Below are 22,114 nucleotides of genomic sequence, written 5' to 3'. Positions count from 1 at the left end.
ACTCATTTTAATCCCAGCACTTTGCCTCTCGAGTTTGAGGCCAGCCTGGTCTGTAGAGTGAGTTCCAGGACAGCCAGGGCTACACAGAGAACAGGTGGGGAAGGAAGGGGGAGGGAAATAAAAGGAGTTGGGAGGAGAGAGAGAGAGAGCGAGCAGAGTGGGGAGGATATTCTTAGCAGGTTTCGGGTGCTGTAGGCTCTCTACTGAGTGGTTCTGCCTCCATGCACCTGTCAGGCATTTTCTGAAAGGGGAATTCCCAAAGTGATGTTTCAGGAGTCCTGGGGAGGAAGCAGGGCTTCTCCTGACCCAGCTCTGGAACACAGGACAGAGATAGCACAGTCCTTCATCAGTCAGTCACCTGAGTGGCCAGTGGCAACCGAGCCTCAGAGAGGAGGAAGGCAACGTCAACACTTGCTGGTAGGAGCCTTCGTATGTAGAGAGAAGAAATTCACGGTGTCCATTTTCAGAGATTGTTCCTATCGTGGTTGGCCAGTTTTAGATATCATAAAATAGAAAGGGTTTTCACTTGATGCTTCTAGCTGGCTTTTCTTCAGAGGCGAATGAGCTCTTGGTCTCAGAAGCGATGCTCCTATTTAAGGCAAAAATCAGCTCGGGGGAAAATGGGTCAACTACTGCATGAGTCTTTGTGGATATAACAGTCAGTAAGGTACAGGACTGACGTCCTTGGCAGGTGCTGGGCCTGTAGGAAGCAAACAGAGATGTGTGGAGAAAATGACCTGTTAGTTAAGGGACTTGACTACTTTCCTAGTGTAGGAGATCCCCCTGGAGAATATTGTCTGGTATGCGGGGGGGGGGGGGGTGTTTGTAAGTGATCGTTAACCACAGCAGAGAGAGTTAGCTTCTTGATGTAAAGGTCTTGGACATTGCTCAGTTTGCTGTGTGCTGGAATCCCCTGCAGCCTGTGAGAACTAGGCTGCTGATCCCTGGCTCCAGGGATGTTTGCAATGAGGCTCAAGAATGATGTATGTGTAGGCTCGAGGAGATGGCTCAGTGCAAAGTGCCTGCTGGGTAAACGCTAGGACCTGAGTTTGGATGCCCAGCACCCATGCCAAAGCCTGGCCTAGCGGGGTCCATCCGTTCTTCCAGTGCTGGAGGGAAGGAGCGGGGAGTCAGATCTCAGAGGCAAACCCAGGTTCAGTGAGAGAAGCTGTCTGAAGAAGGAAGGTGGAAGGAACAGCAATGGAAGCTGGTGACATCTGCCTCTGGCGTGGGCAAGTGCACACGAGACCCACGTGCACAGAACACTGACATCAGAGAAAAGAAGCAGCCTGTGTGATGGCTCAGCCAGCAGAGGCGCTTGCCATGCGAGCCTGGGACCTGGATTCCATCTGCAGGTGCCACATGAAGGTAGAGGAGATTTTACAGAGCTGCTCTCCATATGGCTGCCATGTGCACCCTCACATGATCTCACACACACAAATAATACTTTTTAGAAAAAGGATTGGTGCAATCCTGAAGTGTATTGATTGTTGAGGACCTGGAGAACCATGGGAAAAAGGACACAGGCTCCATTAATCTCGATCATATTCTTATTCTCTTTCTCCTCTCCTCTCCTCTCCTCTCCTCTCCTCTCCTCTCCCCTCTCTCTCTCTCATGCTTTAATTACTTCTTTATTCGCCTCAACCCCAGAGACACTGATTATATATATATATAATATATATAATATATATACATACATACATATATATATGTATGTATAACCACAGAACCTAAATGTCCTCCAGTGACCTAGCCCAATGTTCCATTGACTCCCAGGTGAGAATTCAGACAAATGTCCACAGAGGTTACAGCATACATACGGTTCTGTTATATCTCCTATGTGACCCCTTCATAAGGAAGACATTTTATCTCAGGTTTTCATTTTAGTGTATCCTAGAAGAAATCTTGTGTTAACTTGCCTCCACGTTCTTCTTGGGTAAGGACTACACTTTTGTGCCTCTGCTGTTGCTGTCCACAGCTTTTCTCCGTAGGCCTCGTACAATCTTGGGAACAGGGTGTGTGTGTTGAAGGGCTGACAGTAGCTCTTAGTCTTGCCTGTCCTATGCTGTGCATTTTTATTTCTGTACTATGATTTATTCCTGATATGGAGTAGTAATGCAGCATCACCTTATTAAAATATATTTGAAGCCTTTTCAAAAAAAAAAAAGGGGGGGGCTATGTATTTCTAGCACATTCCCAGACCCTTTACTCAGGCACTCTGAATAAGAAAGTGAAGATTTGGGGCTGGAGAGATGACTCAGCAGTTAAGAGCACTGACTGCTCTTTCAGAGGTCCTGAGTTCAATTCCCAGCAACCACATGGTGGCTCTGTAATGGGATCTGATGCCCTCTTCTGGTGTGTCTGAAGACAGCTACAGTGTACTTGTATATGATAAATGAATAAATCTTTAAAAAAAAAAAAAGAAAGTGAAGATTTTCTTGGGGAGGAGAGAATTTAGAAGGCCTCACGTTTTCTTACAATGTGGACGATGTGCACTTTGGGTGAATATAGTTAGAGAAAGACACTTTTAAGGTGCTATTTTTTACCAATAACGTGAGGTTTAAAGGATATCGTAAATGACATTGTCTCTGGCAGTGATTTGATGCCTTGGCTAAAGGCCACATTTTAACCTGTGAACTATGAATGGAGTTAGAAGAAGTGATCAGTGACTGTTTTCAACCTAGTCTGCTTCCTGAAAATGGGCTTGCCATTAACTGTAGAGGAAAAACTTAAAACTTTAAGACTAAGGCTCTTGCTACCTTATTACTTCACTATGTCTTATGACTTTAGTATGTCTTTTAGAATTATTATTTTTTTAAGAATTCGGGACAGCTGGACAGAGGGCTCAGCAGTCACTGGCTGCCCTTCCAGAGGACCTGGCTCAATTCCCAATATCACATGGCAGCTCATATGCTTGTAACTCAGGACCCAGGGGTATCCGACACCCTCTTCTGGCCTCCCTGGCACCAGGCACACACGGCACACATACAAACACATAGGCAACAAAATATAGATACAAAATAAGCAAATCAGTGAATAAATAAGTAAAAATTACTATAAAGATTTGGCAGTAGCACTTATCTTTTGAAGGCCACAGGAAGTCATTGGGCAGGAAAGTTGACGTACTTTGGAACACCTTAGCTCTATCACACTGGGCATAATGATGTCACATGCTGAACTTTTAAAACACCTAGTCCCAAGAAGAAGACCGCTGTTCATCAAAACCAGATTGGAAGAAGAGCTGCCTTTAGCGGAGGGGAGGGAACGATGTCCTCAGTGAGGAGACACTTGTCATGGGTGTTAACGTGGGAGTCCACTACTGTGAGGAGTGGCTGAGCAGACCAGGTGGCCCATACCTGCAGTCCCAGCATTCCCAGGTGAGCCAGGGGGATCATAGATTCAAGGCTTGCCTCTCATGTGTAATGAGAGTCTGAAGACTTCGCTATGGTGTACAGCAAAACTCTGTCTCAAAAGAAAGTGAGAAGGGAGGTGAGGACGGATAGACAGACAGACAGGCACAGCCAAAAATAGAGAGATTGCTGGAACAAAATAAAAGATTTTGCACTTGGTTCAAGTAAGAATCCCATTAAAAATAACTTTTCCCTTTGCATGACTTCTCTTGCATTAATTTACTACAGGGTTTGTAGAAAAAAGGCAGTGAACTTTGGTTTTCTTATTTTATTTGAATTATGTACAATTAAGCAATTATTCTTCTAATCTTTTTTTTTTAAATTTATTGTTCTGAGACTCGTTATGTAGCTTACATTGGCTGGAATCTAAATCGGTGCTGGGATAGCAGGTGTGCCAGCATGCCGAGATTTCACCCCTCTAAGTCAAATGCGACAGCCAGTTCACTTTTTAAAAGGCTTTATTGTCTTTATATGTATGTGTCTGTATGTGTAGTTGTGGATATGGAGCATCACGGGTGTGGGTGCGGGAGCCAGAGCCAGGTCCTCTGCAAGAGCGGCAAGCGCTTTTGTCTGCTGAGCCATCTCAACCCCCAACCAATTCTTCTGGACAAGCTCATCTGTACTTTTAACAAGTCACCGCAATTCTTATTAAGAATGCACATAAAATATGCATGAACTTGCAACGTGAGTGGCAGTTGTTTCCTGTATTTTAAAGTGCTTCATGTGCACAAATTGGACAGGTCAGGCTGTTCTGATTTCCATCCTTGTCTCCTAGCTGCAAACGTGACCTCTGTTACATATTAAGTTAAAATTAATTTATAATAAAACAAAAATGAGTGTGACCTACCCATGGGAGACATAGAATGTCCTCCATCCCAGGAAACCCTTCCCATGATGTGGAAATGTCCATGGCAACTCAGATTTACAGTTTGTGGTGTTGATCACCCATCAGTGGGACATTCGGGTACAACTGAAGTGGCTGGGACTGTGGGCAGCCACAGCCCCTCTCGAACTTCAGATTTTGGACTGACAGTTGGGGTTTGCATCGAGATAGCACTGGCTTAATCTATAAGTTGAATTTTCTAGAGCGACTATATGTTCTAAGAGTTTACATAATAAAAATGAGATGACCTATGATACCAGAATGCCCAGATATCACTGATGTAAGGTCGCCATTCTTATATATGGAAACATATATGTATATAGGTATATATATACACACACATACACACATGCATGTATTTTTTTTTTAATATTTATTTATTTATTTTATGTACAGCATTCTGCCTGCATATGTGACTGCAGGCCAGAAGAGGGCACCAGATCTCATTACAGAGGGTTGTGAGCCACCATGTGGTTGCTGGGATTTGAACTTAGGACCTCTGGAAGAGCAGTCAGTGCTCTTAACCACTGAGCCATCTCTCCAGCCCCATGCATGTATATTTGTATGTATATATATGTACGTCTAGGTACATGTATGTATTTATATATAAATATATATACATACATATCACATGACCTGTAACTGAATTACAGAGAAATGCAGTAAAAAGAAATGTAGTAAAAAATGCAGAAAAGAACTGGGGACTCCACATTGGCACAAGTTGAATTAAGTTTCCTCCAGCATGTTGAATGTCCTCGTGTCCAGTACCTCTGAAGGTGTACAGGAAATAGGTATACTTGCATACATAATTAGCTAAGAGGAATTCATACTGCAGTAGGAGGGGCCTTTTATTTAATACACCATTACTATGTCCATTTAGAAGAGAGTAATTTGGGACCAGGAATTCTATATGAAGAGAGGAGTTAGGCCACCAAAGTGGAGGAACCATCAGAGGCTGGTAGCAAGGGCGGAGCAGAGAATTCCTTGACCTTCATAGACTATACCTGTTCTCACCTTCCCCTGCACTTGTGCCTTGTGCCTTCCAGAGCTGTGACATATCCTCTTGAGATCCTTCATATCCACCCAGCACTCAGTTCTGTTACAGCCCTCCCAAATCAACCCAGTTTTTAGGAAAGGAGACTAATAGGCACAGAAGGTCATGGGATTCCACACGTCTGGGATGAAATGGGCAGCTACATCTGAACAAGCTGTACCTGCTTCATCTTCCAGAAAGACGTGATGCTCAGTTGAAAGCAGCAGGACCTGAGTTAGCTTGATCATCGCTACATGAGATCGAATAAGCTTGCATTTCCTAATTCCAGGGCCGTAACTCAGATTTCTTCTTGACAGAGTGGTTAGGGGGAGGAGGATCCTGGGGCTGAAAAGATTTTTTGACCCCTTATAACATAGACCTGATTCTGTCTGTGGGAGCAGTGATCAGACAACAGGAGTCATGGCAACAACCTGCTTTGAGTGCTTTTGAAAAACAGAATTTCTAACTGAACTTTGCATTTTTGTAAAGATTTTAGACATGGAAAGCAAACTAAGAGTTGAAGGCACATTGTTAACATGCAAATGAGGTGTGGCTCATCTGCATATTTGGCAGGTAGCACACGCACACATTTTGTCACACAAATGTGACACCAATTGTCAGTATGTAAATGTCTTGCCAAAGGTGGGGAAAGGCATTACCTGCTAAGTTCCTTGTACACCCTGTTGCAGCTTCTGATACTGAGGATTTTATAAAGTATTTGATCATGTTTAAATTTCATCAAAACCTGCAGAACCTTTTAATTAAAAAATTAACTTTGTGTGAGAATAAGAGTATCCAAAGACAAATGCCTACACGACAGCCATGCTTCTTGCTAGCCACAAAGATGCTGAAAAGCCAGCTGCTACATACAAACTCATAAAATGAAATGAAACAGTAGAGTAAGGCAAATATTTGTGGACAGTTTCTCTGAGTGCATTGACTTTGGAGGAGAGAACCATCAGTGTTTGAGTTGTTTGATGTTATATGTTGATTGCAAGAAAAATCATACAATAGTTACTCAACTTTTGAAATCAAGGTAGCTTCAAAGCTTAAATACAAAGTAGGGGATGGGAATGTACCTGGGTCCAGTGCTTGTCTAGCAAGCATAAAAGTCTAGGTTGCAGCTCAGTGGTCCAGTGCTTGTCTAGCATGCAGAAAGCTCTGAGCGTTATAGCAGCACTTAGTATCTGATGTAGAAGCAGGAGGTGGAGCTGAGAAGATCAGGGGTTCAAAGTCATCTCTGATTACCTAGGGAGTCCAAAGTCAGCATGATCTCTGTCAGATACTGTCTCAAATCAACAAAATCTACCAGAAAACATCAAACAAGACTCTGTCATAACTTTTCAGGGAGTCCAGAGGTCTTTAGAGTATGAAGACACAAGATCTATTTCAGCATGGGTGGTATAAAGAATGATCTCCTACCAGCAAAGGACCTATACTAACAGCAGCTGGTCTCTTAAAACTAAGATTTTAGCTACACCGTGGCTGGATGTTTCTCGGGAACCAGAAATTTAATTTCTGTAATTCTAAAAGGCTTGCTGTTGCAGTCAAAACACATTTTTATATCCTAGCATCTTTATTGGGAGAACATGTAACCTGGGCTTGTCACAGTGGAAGGACAGTGGACAGTGGACACGGCTGGCTGAGGAGCTGAAACACAAGCCAAAGCTCACGCTTCATTGGAGCATTTTACAGGGTTTGCCCCTCCCCCTTAGGCTGCAGGCTGTCATGGGTAAGGAAGAACTGTTACTGAAAAAGGGAACAGAAAAGAAAAATACCCTGCTGTATAATGAGACAGAAGAAAAAAATTTAAACTTATTCTAGATAATGCTGTTAGTGGTCTTGTTGTGTTTATATTATTCTTAGAATGTGCTGCATAGCTTTAACATAGAGTATACCCTGTTAAACAGAAGTGTTCAACAGGGGTAAGGCTTAAGAACGGTGGTAGGACTGTAAGTGAAAAACAGCAAAGGAACAAAAGAGAAGCCTTTGAGGTACTAATAATTGGCACTGTTATTTTTCACATGTTTCCTGTGTGAATCGTGTAAACACACATCCTGACATCTCACGCTTGCTTTTTAGGTCCCAGTGTTCTGGGTCACCGTGACAAGTTGGCCCATCTTTCACACACGGGGCTCATTTGCCCACCAGCTTGGTCTTTGGCTAGTCCTCCTCCTTTCCTACTCAGACATTCCAATGTCACCAAAGACAACGAACTTGAAAATAGGAAACAGTAGATCCAGTAAAGCAATTCTGTGACCAAGCGCTGAATTTTAAGTCCCCCAAGTAATTGCGTAGATAAGTAGTAAAAAAAAGTTTTCGGATAAAAATCCAATTTTTAATGCTTCATTTTTTTAACTTAGCATGGCATGCCTGGCCAGAAAATAGTTTGCCAAGTTCTGTGTACATCTATTGGATTAGGGGTGGGCAGACTTTTATCTGAGATGTATCATAACTTGGTGACTCCATTTTATACGCCCCCACCGTGTGTGTGTGTGTGTGTGTGTGTGTGTGTGTGTGTGTGTGTGGATGTGGGTGTGTGTGGGTGTGTAGGCACATGTGTGGAAGTCAGAGAACAAATTACCCCCTACCATGTGTGATCCAGGTATCAAACAGCCATCTCACCAGTCTATCTCTTGGCAATTTTAAAAAGTACATTAAATAAAATTCTAAGAATTTTTTTTAATGTTTGTTGTATGCTGTATTTTCTATCGTAATGAATTGGTAGAATATGCTAAATATTATGTTTCAACTTTGAAAGAGTCCCACCCCCCCGTGTGTGTGTGTGTGTGTGTGTGTGTGTGTGTGTGTGTGTGTGTGTGTGTTAGCTCTAGAACCTTCTGATTGATAAATATGTATTTCTAGATCAAATACGATGGCCAGATTTGGCGTGTAATTGTGTTTAGCAAGTATATCCTTGCCCACAGATGCTCTGGGATGATTCCACCTTTGAGATGTTTAAGCTTCATACTGGACATTAACAGGATCTTTATAGATGTTGACTGTAAGACTCTTTAGCTTTAGGAACTCTCACTTGTATGTATTGTTCTTCCTGCTGTGGTTTGAGGAGTCCGTGATGGTTTGTGAAGTGTGTTAGTTCAGAGTGAGCTAGTGGCTGGCCTTCTGTTTTCCTAGGAGAACATGCAGTGCTAAGTGACTCAGTGTGTGGCAGCCTACTGCTCACCTGTAGAGTTCTGAGCACATCTCTTAAGTCCGAAGGAGGGAATCAGGAGGCTGGAGAGATGGTTCGTAGTTAAGAGCACTTGCTGCCCTTCCAGAGGCTCTGGGCTCAGTTCCCAGCACCCATGTGATGGCCCATGCCTGTCTGTCTGCAACTCCAGATCTCAGGGATCTGACACTTGCTCAGGTCTCCCAGGGCAGCAGGCATGCTTATGGTGCCCATACAAACAGTTAAGCTTACATTGCTACACCAAAAAACAAAGGTGTTAAAAAAAAAAAAGAGGAAAGTCGGTTTAATGATAAAAGGCCGAAGCCTGGTCTGTTTTTATAGCAATGGATTATACACAGGAATGACTATGTCTAGGACATTTCGTAATATTATGTTTTGGTAAGTCCCTGACACTGTTTCTGTCTTTCATCCAGAAAATTGGAGTGCTTGCATACATTGCCAATTTCCGCCTGCTTGCTGAGCTTTCCAGCCCCTTTGTAAACCAGAGGTAGGTTCCAGATCTCACGGTTTTAACTGTGTGTGGTTAATGTTGATTTATGGAAACCCAGAGGTAGGTTACAGATGTTACAGTTTTTACCGTGCGCAGTTAATGTCGATTTGTGGAAACCTTTTGCTGAACCTTTGATAGAAAATCTGGAATGAGTGATTGTTCACATTGCACAAATGAGGAAAGTGTACAAGTGAGGTCTGAAAGGGTTTTTGGGGCTCACATTTTCATTGGTCTCTCTCTCTCTTTGTAACCATATCCTCAGAGTTCCTTGACTCTTACACAGCAAAACCTTCCATATTTGTGTACATGATTTTTGTAGTTTTACTTTCCATTTCAGTGTTCAAACCATTTCACCTCTTGCCTGTCCACATCTCTCTTTACCAAAGACTCTCTGTGAGAACAGAGAGCTGCAGCTCTGACAGTTGGTGGGCCAGACTCTCAGGTAGTCTCCTCATTCTTTGTGGGATCTGGCCGAGAGTCACACTGGATATGCTGGCTCTCCAGTCTAGTAGAATCTCCCTGCCTCATAATGGTTTCTTGACTTCCCTTGGTTTTCCTCACCTAGATTCTTTGAGAACTGGCCAGTTTCTCATACAGTATCCCCAGTTTGGGCTCATGAAGTGAGGACAGATAGGTGCTCCTCCTGCTGTGCCTTAGCAGGGATGCTTGGCCATGACATTGTCAACACTCACCACCTGGGTAAGGTGAAGTTTGCCAGGTTCCCCAACTAGGAAATGCTTTCTTCTCTCTGTTCTCTTCTTTGAAAGCTAGTCTTGACTGTAGCCTGCCCTTAAGGTCCTGAAGGAAGAAGAGGATACTCATCCCCCTGCCTCATTCTGCTTCCATTTCCCCCTCTCTGATATCTGTGGCAGAGAAAGTTTTTTTTAAAGGAACTTAAAAAAAAAGATTTATTATATATAAGTACACTGTAGCTGTCCTCAGACACACCAGAGGAGGGTATCGGATCCCATTACAGATGGTTGTGAGCCACCACGTGGTTGCTGGGAATTGAACTCAGGATCTCTGGAAGAGCAGTCAGTGCTCTTAACCGCTGAGCTATGTCTCCAGCCCCCGGAGAAAGTCTTTATGATAAGTCCACCATTACTCTTCATTTAACGAGGTCTGTTGAGTCTGTTGCACTGTAGTCTAAGCAGTTGAGCTGTGCCTGCCTTTCCAGGTCTGGTTCTACACTCAGCCTGCAGATTCTCCATGCTTGGCCACTTCAGAGCCCTGTGGTCCTCTTTCTAGCCAGTGTTCTTACTAGAAGCATCCTGTTTACTCATCTCTCTGCTTCTCAGAGTTCTCTGTGACGTGTTCCAGCTTTGTTTGTGACTACTGAGGATTGCTTTTGTATCTCTGTGCTTCAGCCGTGGGCTGTTCTCACCTTTCTTCCTGTATAGATCCCTCATCTTTTTCTTCCCCCAAATTCGAGTCTTCAGTCAAAATCCCAAACCCACAGAAAGCTTTTATGATTTAGTGTGGGATATCACGGAACAGTAATCTCCAATCAGATATGAAGCTTATCCCACATCGAGCCTTGTGAATGAGTCCACAGACACTGGCAACCATGTAGTCTGGGCACAGCAGGGAGTGGCCAGGGTCCTGAACATGGGCGCATCCTTTTTGCATTGGACACACTTTGGGTTACCTAGGTCTTTAGATCGTGTGTAGTTAGTTCATATTGTTGGCATAGACGAGTTCTCCAGGTCTAAGAGTTCTCTTACCTAGTATTCAGATAGCTGACTAGCTTCTGTAGCATCCTGAGAGGGTCAACCACATCCACACCCTCCTGGGTCATTTGCTGTCCTAGACAAGCATGTTCTTCTAAAAGCATTCCACACATGTGCAGGTAATTAGCCTGGCTGCCTGGCTGCCTGGCTGCCTGCCTGCCTGCCTTCCTTCCTTCCTTCCTTCCTTCCTTCCTTCCTTCCTTCCTTCCTTCCTTCCTTCCTTCTTTCTTCTGTGCAGTGGGACAGAAGGGACAGAAGGTTGTCATTTCCCTTGCAAATCAGAGAAGAAGAAATGGGAGAAGTATAGTTAACATTTTATCATTGCCCATGCCTCATATTCTAATCTTACTCGTTCCAGGAGATAATGTTTAGCAGCTTTAAGGCCATTTATGTGTTTTGATCTCAGTAGTGAGAATTAGAAGCAGGGGGCTCAGGAGTTCAAGGTCATCAGCTTCCTAGGGTTCCAAGCCAGTTTTCCAATCCTGTATGCCTCGTGCCTACCGAACAGGACAGCACAGCCATAGTCATTTCAGGGTGTAGAAAGTTCTTTTGGACAGTGCTGCTTGAGAACAGACAGACAGACTTCTGCTGGCTGTTCCGCTGCTGCCGCTGCTGTGTATTCTCACTGGGTTTCCACCACAATTGTTTGCTTCCCATGCTTGCTTTAGCCCAACACCCACAAAGCCAAAGGGCTGAACCAGGGCAGGCGTCTAGTCTCCAGAGTCCGATGTGAATGTCCACGTCATCTTCTTCCTTGAGGAAAAGGTTCACGGCTGCAGACCACTGAGGTCCCTCCAGCTCTGCCCTCTGTGCTATCATCTTTCACAGGGAAAATGACACACAGCACCTTGCCGCTTAGAGGATAAAATCCGAGCCCTTTAATGTGGCACAGAGTTCTCCCCAGCGGTGGCTGTCTCACCTGCTTCTGCCAAAACTTCCTGGAGAGCTGTCCTTGTCACCTTCCTCGCTCTTCAGCACCATTCACCTCGCTGAAGTGGATCGAGCGCCTCACTCAGGCTTGCTGTTCCTATAACAGCAATGTATGCTTGCTGAGTTTTCGTCAGTTAGAAAAGCTAGGCTGTGTGCTCAGTGTGTAGCTTTACAGCTGCTGCTACACTGCCTTCTGAAGGGGCTGAACCTGTCTCCATCTTGATGCTTTCCTGTGACAGACAGTGTTGAACGTTCGTTTTTGATCTTTCAGCATGATGGGGTTTTTCTGTATGACAATGCGGGCCGTACCACATTGTCCAGACTTGTCACAAACTGCCCAGGCTCAAACATGAGCCCATCTCAACCTCCTGCATGTGTTTTTCAGTATGCTTGTTCTCCATCTCTACATGTTGGAGCATCTGTAATGGCGTGTTTGTGATCCTTTCACCCGTTATGAATGGGTTGTTCCCATATTGTTGAGTTTTAAGTATTTTATTTTTTAAAGATCTGTGTTAAAGATTGTTTTATATAAGTGCACTGTCACTGTCTTCAGACACACCAGAAGAGAGTATCAGATTCTTCTATTCAACTATGTGGTTGCTAAGAGTTGAACTCAGGACCTCTGGAAGAGCAGTCTGTGCTCTTAACCACTGAGCCATCTCTGCAGCCCTCCAGTATTATTTTAGATATAGTGTTTTGGCACACATTAATGTTGTATTTTCTGTGCAGTTGTCTTTTTTATTCTCTTTCAATGTGAAAATTTTATTTGTTTGTTGTCTGTTTTTGACACATGGTTTCTTGTGAAGCTCTGGCTGTCCTGGCATTTGCTAAGTTGACCAGACTGGCCTGGAACTCGAGATCTGCCTACCTTTGCCTCCTGTGTGCTGGGATTGAAAGTTCATGCCACCATGCCTGGCCTCAAAGTACAAAATTTTAATTCTAGCAAAGTCCAGATTACCAATTTACTAGTCATGTCCACCTCCCACAACCCCCATGGCTTGCACTTCAGTGTTATAGCTAAAAACTTTCATCAAACTTTTCCTGGATTTTTTATACTTTTGCATTTTACATATAGGTTTTTAATCTACTTTGAGATAATTTCTCTGCCAACAACCCATGGATCTTTGCACAGTGGGGAAAAGGCATACTTTTTCTATTGAGCTGTCCAATGTCAGAGTCAGAAGTCACTTGAGTCTATTTGTATTATCTATCTCTGAGGTTTCTGTGACACTGGTTTCTCTCACTGCCATGTGTCTTGAGTGTAGCTTTACTGTGATTTCCCAGAAGTAGGTATCATGGCTCCTCCAGCTGTTCTTTTATAGTGTGCTGACTTCAAGGCACTTTGCCTCTTCATTTAACTCATCCAGTGGGTGTGGTCATGCACACACATGGATATAAATTGTCTTATGGGTGTGGTCAGGAGCACACATTGACACAGTTGACATCCAGATGTTTTCATCAGCTGCTTCTCCATCTTATCTTTTTAGACAGTTCCTCACTGAACATGGTGTTTGCCATTTCAGCGAGTTGAGCTGGCCAGGAAGTTCCCAGGATCTGCCTGCTTTGAGCTCCCCTCTCCCAGCACTAGTGTTACTAGGGTGTTTTCACACCAACATTTTTTTTTTGAGTGCCAGGGATCAGAATTCAAGTTTCCATGCTTGCATAGAAAACACTTCATCCACAGAGTCATCTCCGCAGCCCTCCATATAAGTTGTTATATGGTCCTTGAATAATTCTTCCTTCGGTCTAAAGCATGAGAGTAGGGGCAGATTCTCAAGCTGTGGAATGAGTGTGATGATGTCTTTACTTCTCTTATCAGATGGTTCTTTGAAGTCCTGAAGTACCCCAAGTTTTCCAAAGTCAATGTCATCAATGGAATTCTTATGACCGTGGTCTTTTTCATCGTGCGGATCATCGCGATACCTCCAATGTACTTCTACGTTTACTCCGTGTACGGAACAGAACCCTACATAAGGCTTGGATCTGTAGTCCATTTTGTCTGGATCTCTTCTTGTATTGTTTTAGATGTGATGAACATCATGTGGATGATCAAAATCACAAAAGGATGCATGAAAGTCATCTCTCTCATCAGACAAGAGAAAGCCAAGGACAGCCTTCAGAATGGAAAACTCGATTAAAGGCGGCTTCATCAGACAGCTGTGTCCACAGACCATCTTCATTCCACTGTCTTGTCTGATAGGACGAGTTCTGTGCCGGCCGCTGTCAGGCAGTGTTGTTACTGTGGCGCTCTCAGTGTTTTCGTTTCTCCTTTCTTTCCTCTTTAGACAGGAGAAAATGCAATTTAGTTCTCATTTCAGGATTTCTTCTTTGCTTCTATATTTTTAGGCATGGATGGAAATCGAAAGGTTTAAATAAAAGTTGTAAGTAGAGTGGTAAAACTTTTCTGAACTCTCAGTGTACGTGAAGGGTAGAAATGGTTTGGTGATTTGGTGGCCTCTGTCCACCACCCATTTTGCTGAAGGAATGAGACCGTGTGTGAGCAGCTGTCCGTTGTGTTCTTTGCTAATGTCAGTGCCTGTGCAAGGCCTCATGTCTAAGTTGCCAAGATGCCCAGGCCACCGGAAATGACACAGTGTCATTGGAATATGCAGTCATCTGTTATGATGGAGTATTTCTCATGTTGATAATATCCTATTTGAAAATACTTTATGCATTTTAAGATTTCAGATGCTGCTTTATTTCTGTCTTTAGTGCTTTATCCAATTATATTTTTAAAATGTTATAGTGAGGCAAGGTTTAAGACCCATCTTGTGGCCCATTTGGTCGAATGTCTTCTGAAAGTGAATACCAGTAGATGACTACTACTTGGGCTGATAGGAGGACCCCTAAGAACAGGTCCTGAACACTGCGGCCCTCCCCTCTGGTGCCTTGTACTTTCTCCAATGAGGATTATATTCTTGCAGAATCTTCCCAACTTCCAAGTCTGACACCAGAACATCTGGAACGCTTCTGAAATCAGCCTCGTGTTGTTGCTGAGACTAAAACTGCAGATAAGGCAGAGTTTGTGCTTTACTCATAGATTTTACTCAGGCTTGCTCAGTTTATCTTTGCTGTTTTTTTTTTTTTCTTAAAGGGAAGGAAGGAAGGAAGGTGACTTAACCCAAGTATTCTGATTATCAAAACTGTCATTCTATGAGAAAAAAGTAAATGTGTGCGTGCGTGTGTGTGGGGGTGTTTTTCTTTTTACTTTGATTCTTGTAATCCAAATATAGAATTATAGCTATTATTGCTATTACTTAGCTATTATTGCCTTTATTTATTTTGTCTTCTGAAGCACTTGACTTTAATGATTGTTCTTAAGAAACAGACTTAATCCAATTAGTGGTGAATACTTGAATTTAACTGAACCTAAACCAAAAGATCTAATCCATTTAGAGTCTCAGACTGAAGGAGAGCGTTTGACTCTCTCATTATTCATCTTATGACGACGAAAGGAGACTAGTGGAATGTAATCAAAACATTTAATGTAATGTAGTGTAATTTAATTGTCCAGTACAGATAGAGTCTGGCAAGTTCTGGTATGTTTAAAGATGGGAATTGAAATTCCAGTCAATCAAATGATAAAAATCAAGTTCATTGTCTTGTGCTTGGTGTGTTTACTTTGAAAGATAAAGTCACATAAAAGACAGGCCTTTGTCTTCAAAGCAGCTGATGTCGCACTGGTAATGGCTGGCTAAGTTTATTGCTGTCTCCATCCTAGACTTGCAAGTGTGTATTGGTTGTGTAGGAATGCAAATGAGTTTATCGCTTGTGGCTCTTTTACAAGAAAATGGGCTTTTTTTTTTTTTAAAGAGAGAAGACACTTAAAAAACTATTTTGGAAATTCACTAAGAAAGGGATAAACCTCGAGGTAAATATTTTTGGCTTTTTGGATATTGCTACAATTCTGAACACAGATTTTAAACTTGCCATCAAAATGATGGTAGCATGTAGTTCTGAGTCTTCATGGAGGCAATGAGTGTTTCCTGCTTAAAAGGTCATATGTATCATTGATCATTGCTGTTATCATCGATTGATTATCATTGATCAATAGAACCGGTTAGTCTGTTCAGAATACCAAACATTGAACCAAGATTTGCCATTGCCTTTGTTAGCAATCCTTATTAGCTGCAGCATCTGGAGTTCCAACTCTCCACATCCTTTATAGAAGGACAAGCATTGGAAATGTCCTGCATACTGCCACTGCAGGCAGCGCCCACCGGGGCTATATCTTGCTGTTCTGTGATCGTATTTATTAAAACAATGACATTTTCATTTATTGAATGACAAATTTTTGCTAGATATTTTAGATATAAGTATTTTGGCTACGTGGATTAATTTAAATGAGTCTATTAGGCATTCTGATATTTAACAAGTCTTAAAATATTTATAGAAAATAAAAGCAAATTGGTATAAATTTTTAAGCAACTCTATTTTTCTAGAGAAGATTAGTGACAATCTGAATATGTAGTATTCTAGAAAACAAACTTTAAAAAAGGAGCAAAAATAAACTGATAACATGCAAGATCGGGGATCCTGCATTCGATATTTTATGTGTGAGACTTAAAATTTTTCGAGCTTGGGTTCATAGAATTCGCATTCTGTGTCTAAAATCACTTGAGGGATTGTTTGCATTTATTTGAAATTCAAAATGGAGTTATGCATGCATGCAAAGAAATTAACTCAAAGTACTCTAGTACGTTGGCTTTTTAAAATAGAAGTGGGTTTTTTTCTGTTTTGTTTCGCTTGTTTTCTGTTATTTCATGGACCCGTCATGTGTTAAGAGGAATAATGGTAGATTTTACCATCTCTGAGAGTTGCCCTGCTGTACTTTGGATAAACTGGGTCCTTAAGGTTTGGAAAATTGCCTCTTTACAGGTATTTGGATGGAATTCTATCATAAATTTTAATAATTTGCTTAACTCAAAGTTTTGTTCAAGTGTTGGATTTTTTTAATTGCTTCCTCTCAGGCCTTGGGCATTTGGAGACAAGTTCTTTGTGAGGTTTCAGCTTAACTCCTGGTGGCATTTCTCAGGCACTTGCAAATGCCTTTGTCACGAATGCACAAAGGGAAAAGTCTCATCCTAACACATTTCCTTCCTTTCATTTTTAAGAAAAACCAACATGTCCCACAGGACCCCATTAACATACCTGCGTATGTTTATTCCTGCACTGCTGTTAGCTCCAATCTGCAAACAAGCGCTTAACGATTGGTTCCTATGCGTTGCCTGGCTTCCAGTGCTTCCGCCGTCTGTGCGGTGGAAAAGCCCACTCGGTTACAGGCACCGGTAATGTTTCCTGGAAGGTTATGCATCTTGCGCTTTGGATTTCATCAAAAGGAAACATTTTACTCGGTTAGAGTAAACATTTTACTCGGGCAGAGTGTTTCTCAGCAGGTGTGACCCAGCGCACCAGCGGCAATCTTCCGGTGTGAACAGTCTGGTGTGAATGCGCGCGCACATTTCCCAGCCCTACCCGCAGCTGGCTCACCGTAAAGCTACTGAAAGCTAACTCTGGTGCAAAACTCGGATGATGTGTGCGGAAATGAGCAAATCCCACAGGGCCCGGAGTGGGGGGGAGACAGCAAGACTGGTTTTCCTTCCAGAGATGTTAGCTCTTCCTCTATTGGTGGTTTCCTGGCTGAGCTCTCCGGCTCGCTCATCTCCAATGCCCCGCAGACCTCAGCATCCCCTTTCCATATGCCAGGGCCTCCCCATGTCTCCTCCTGAGACACCCCACTCATCTGGATGCTTCTCAGTCTCTTGTGGCGGGTTTCAGAGTTTACAAACAGGTTTCCTCATGGACACAAGCATTGTAGGAGGTGTAAATAAAGATCTGACAAACCACACTTTATTAAGAGGCGACAGGAAGCCAGTCAGCGTATAATAATACCTGTTTACAACATGAAACAAAGGCGATTATGGTTTTATTAAGAAACATCTGTAAGCTCTTTCTTAAACTGGTTTAGCAATAAGAGTTTTATAAAGTGTTTCAGCTGGGGATTTATTGTAGGTGTGTTTAATTATATAAATGTTCTTTATAGACCCCATGGCAGTACTGAGGTTGCAAAACAGAGCTGTTCTGATGAAGGTAAGGTCTGGCATTGTTATAGAGTTTTCTTCAACATAAAAGACTTCTGTGGTACTGTTTATTTAAGACTTCCCAGCTAATGAGTTATTTAGTGTTTTCTCGAGTACAACACCCAGGGACTTGAACCCTGGTACCTTTGTGATCCGAACTTCAACTCCCACCTACTGGATAGTGTGTCACACTTTGTTTTTTTATTGCAGTAGACAGCCTCGAAAGACGGGTTTGTTTGCATGGAAAGCATTCACATGTATCCATTCTGAACAGCAGTCTTGATATTTATTAGGTCCTACACATAAGACCAAACCCAGTTAAAACCGTTTCTGAATCTCAGTTTATTTGCTCCATACCTCTCGCTGGAAATTTCAGTTTTTTTCTTTGCATTTTTATGTAATTCTGCCATTGGTGTGTGTTAGAATCATTTGCTCCTTTTTTGGTTAATGGAACCTTAAAAATATGGCTGTAAATAAAAATGTGCCCTGTAGTTTTGTTTGTTGCCTGAATAGTTTCTGCGGATTGTGTCTGCTTTTTCCTTAAGGAATTTTTTGTGTAGATTATACTCTTACAAGTAGGATAAATTATGAAGTTTTTGAGTTGTTTGGGTTTGTAATAACATTTCAACGTAGATCTTATTTGCCGACGCTACTTTCGAACCGCAGGACATGCACTCGCTATAGTGATATGTACGTTTTTTTCTGATGCTATAATATATGATATTGTCAAGATATGCTTAATAATTTCCATAAGACTGAGTTTTATTTACAAAACATAAGACCAGATAATTTGTAAACCAGTGTTACTAAGATGTATCAGTAATTAAAATACAACCTAGGAGCTTTGGTTTGGTGTCTGGTTGTGCTTTGTTTGAAGGGATAGAAAGTGTCTTTTCGGTACTTTCATTAAACTTTTGAAATGTTTGTATACTTCGTGTGTGAGCCATTTTGAAGTTTATGCAAGTTCTAAGCAATAACCTGCATGTTCTACCTGGACAGCACCCTTCAGTATTCAGAGTGACACAAATGACTATTGTGTAACTCCCCTCTCCCAGCGGACACCTTGGGAGTCTCCCTGTTAAAACACTACTGTAATGTGGTGCAAAACTTTGTATTTTGTGAAAGAAAAATAAAGCCACACTTATTTAGTGCAAATGTCTGTCTACACGGTGTATGCTTCCATAGTATTTAGTGAGCTGAGACCAAATTCTTCCAATTTCGTAATCCTACGACCTGCATCCCGAAGGTGGGTTTTCATACCTCAGAGTGCCCTCCCTGCCCCCTCTTTCCCATGTGAGATTCCGGCCTCAGAGAAAACCTGAAGCTGCAGACATTTAGTTTATGCTTAACAGGACGGAGCTATCCAGCCATTAGGCTCTGGTGGATTAAGTGAAGCTTTGACAGATCCCTCCCTCCCTCCCTCCCTCCCTCCCTCCCTTCCTTCCTTCCTTCTTCCTCCCTCCCTCCCTTCCTTCCTTCCTTCCTTCCTCCCTCCCTTCCTTCCTTCTTCCTTCCTCCCTTCTTCCCTTCCTTCCTTCCTTCCTTCCCTCCCTCCCTCCCTCCCTCCCTCCCTTCCTTCCTTCCTTGCCCCGCTGGCCTCTCCTGAGCTTCAGTGCTTTTTGCCTAGTGTCTTGGCTGAAATTCTGGGCCTCTCAAATTGCAAGTGGTCTGAGCCTTGCATCTGGGTCTGGAGTATCAGCAGATCAGGAAGCCGAGCACTGAGTGAATAGAGGCTGAAGTGGTTTTGCCTTCAGAGAGGACCATGAGTCATGCTCCTGAATGTGCCTAAAATGTGGAGTCAAAACCGCAGTAGGAGCCCTGAGCCTCTAAACGGGGACAGCAACCCCAGCTGAGAGATCTGAGGCGGAGCTGACAGGATCAAAACCACTCGCAGGAAATAAAATGTCTCCCACACCCTGGACTGTCTCGGATGTAATTCATTAGTTCCCCTAATGGCCAGTCTTAACCAAAGTTTATTTACATTTTCTTCCCCTGGATGGTCCCTAAGCATCCCTAGAAGAATGCTGTCCCAAATGTGTCACTTTCCCTCATGCAAGTGACTAAAATCCCTCCATACTTATGGAGGTTCTTCATGGAGCGCAGCTCGAGGGACTGGTGTATATTGCCTTTAGGGCACAGTGCTCCCAACTCCTTGCCCATCGCAGGCAGCCCCTCCCCTTGTCCCCTACCTCCAGCTAACCACCCTGGCCACATCTCTTGTCATTTTACCACATCTCTGATTATACCTAGGAGTAGTGAAACGTACCATGGACGGTGGACATTTCTATTGTGGCTAAAGGTCAAAGTTAAATGGGAATTTGGAAGAAAACCCAAAAGGAAATGATGTCAAGAACTAGGACAACTTGAATGTAATGCTTATATTAAATTTTAATTAACAGAAATCTGTCAGTGTTCTGAGTCCCACAGGATGGTCAAAGAAAGAGGGTCACTCAGGGATGAATTAAGGCCTTGCTGGCAGCAGGGAGACCCAGCCTTAGTGGACTGAATGTCCAAGAGCTACACAAAAGCATATGTATTGATTGATACACAAAAGTTGTTTGGGGGGTAAAACAAGTTCCTCACACCCAAGTCCCTAATCTAATCTCTACGTTTCCTGAAGGAAAACATCACAGCCCTGCGACGTTGGTCCTTCCTGTGTACTGTTCTCAGTACTCAATGATGCAACACATTCCAGGTGTGCCGGGACTGTCCTGTGACCAAAGTCATGCAAAGGCTGTACGGCTCCTAATGAAAAACAACTCTGGAGATAAGAGAAAATGGTCACTGTTTCCTACAATGGTTTCTTCAAGGTCAAAGTACTTCTAGAAAACAACTATTTCCTTCTCACGTTTACCTTAGAGAGAATGACTCTAGATTTCCTGCTACAGAAATTAAGGTAAATAAAGTTCTTATGGTTATTATAGTATAAGGGGCTTCGTGGCTTCAATATTAAAATGCAATATATATAGCTATGTACTTCTACCTAGGGCATGATCTTACCTGAAGTTTCAAAATCATTTATTCTAAGAGCAAATATTTTCAATATTCCCACCTACTGCCAATGAGCAAAGGTCTCCAAGCAGAGGGATCATCTCAGTGAGCCATGCGCCTGGTGGATTGCCCTATCAAAGACCCTAAGTCTGGATCTGTCCCTGTAGGTAGCAAAATGCCCAACAATTACATTTCCTGGCTAGATCTGTGCTGCCAGGCAGGCTCGCCATGGCAGGATCTGGACGGTGAAGTGAGCAGTGTTTTAAAGCTGTGTTTTGGGCAGAAAGGATATATAAATGGATGCCACACCTTGGGGAAGGACTGAGTTGAGAATTGGAGATGAGGGATTTGGCAAATGTAAGGTGTCTGAATTGTAGTAATCATGGCTCAGAGTCTTGGGTTTATCAACATTAGAATAATGTTTGAAGTGTCTCTGACAGCCTTTCTAGCTCCCCTGTGCTCTTAGGAAGAGCTTTAATTTGCAACAAGGCAATTAGGAAGGTTAAAGCAAAGCTTTGAGAGTCGCTTTAGGAAATCTGACTTAAATGGTATCTGAGGGATATTCTCAGCATCAGATTAGATGAGTGAAGAACAGAGATAGGTTGAGTGACAGAAACGGCTAAACAAATTGCTAAACAACAGCCGGACCGTGGTGGTGCACGCCTTTGATCCCGGCACTCTGGAGGCAGCGGCAGCAGCAGCGGCAGGCAGATCTCTGAGTTAGAGGCCAGCTTAGTCCACAGAGTGTGCACCTAGACAAGCACGACTAGAGGGGGCAGAAGAGAGGAGACGGGGTAAATTCATGACTAAGGCTGTGGAACTGAGTTGAGACAGCCATTGAGCTACTGAGCCACAGACTCCAGGGTGTGTGTTGGGGGGGCGGGGAGCTGGGTCTCGCGCTGGCAGCAGCTCTTCAGGAGACCCTCTACCCACCTCAAAGGGAAAGGAACAAAGTCAATCTTTTGCTTCGAACACGGTGAAGGTGGTGGAACAGAGTGATTTCCACAGAGCAGCAAGGAGAAGCAAATTTGGAGGAAGTTCCTTCTGTGAGCCCTCCAAGTTCCACTTGATGTTTGGACGGCCTTTCTGACCAGTCACTATCTTCTCCTCAGACGTCTTGAGTACGTCATGTTCTTGGCCAGCCATTCACACCATTTGCTCACAACCCTCAGAAGTTCCTTGCTGTGCTGGCTCCCGGTGGGGTCAGCCCCGCCCATCAAGCCTTAGCTCTTTAGAAAAGGCTGGTCAGGCTCCGGAGTTTAAACAGAAGGTCTTTTAGATGGGACAGCAGTGGCTCAAGGAGACCCTAGCCTTGCTGTGATTAAGTCCCAAAGGTGTCCTGAGCAGGCATTTGTGACCTTGGTAGATCACCACTTC

At 43.2% G+C, this 22,114-nt stretch overlaps 1 protein-coding gene across 12 annotated transcripts in view; it reads left to right on the top strand.

Annotated features, from left to right (window-relative positions):
* The window catches only part of Tlcd4 (TLC domain containing 4), a 79,188-nt gene extending 60,287 nt beyond the window's left edge, over positions 1 to 18,901 (top strand). For 11 of the 12 annotated variants that reach the window (XM_087629303.1, XM_087629313.1, XM_087629314.1 and 8 more), the window contains 2 exons: positions 8,930 to 9,003; positions 13,486 to 18,901. In XM_087629303.1, the coding sequence (XP_087485429.1) occupies positions 8,930 to 9,003; positions 13,486 to 13,804 (393 nt within the window). In that variant the 3' untranslated portion in view covers positions 13,805 to 18,901. 12 annotated transcript variants of the gene reach the window in all.
* Positions 18,902 to 22,114: the final 3,213 nt, after the last annotated feature.

This window comes from Rattus norvegicus, chromosome 2 (genome assembly GCF_021556685.1).
Source record: "Rattus norvegicus strain SHRSP/BbbUtx chromosome 2, alternate assembly SHRSP_T2T, whole genome shotgun sequence".
NCBI lineage: Eukaryota > Metazoa > Chordata > Mammalia > Rodentia > Muridae > Rattus > Rattus norvegicus.
The sequence above is the reverse complement of the archived record's forward strand: the minus strand, read 5'-3'. Positions and strand labels throughout refer to the sequence as shown.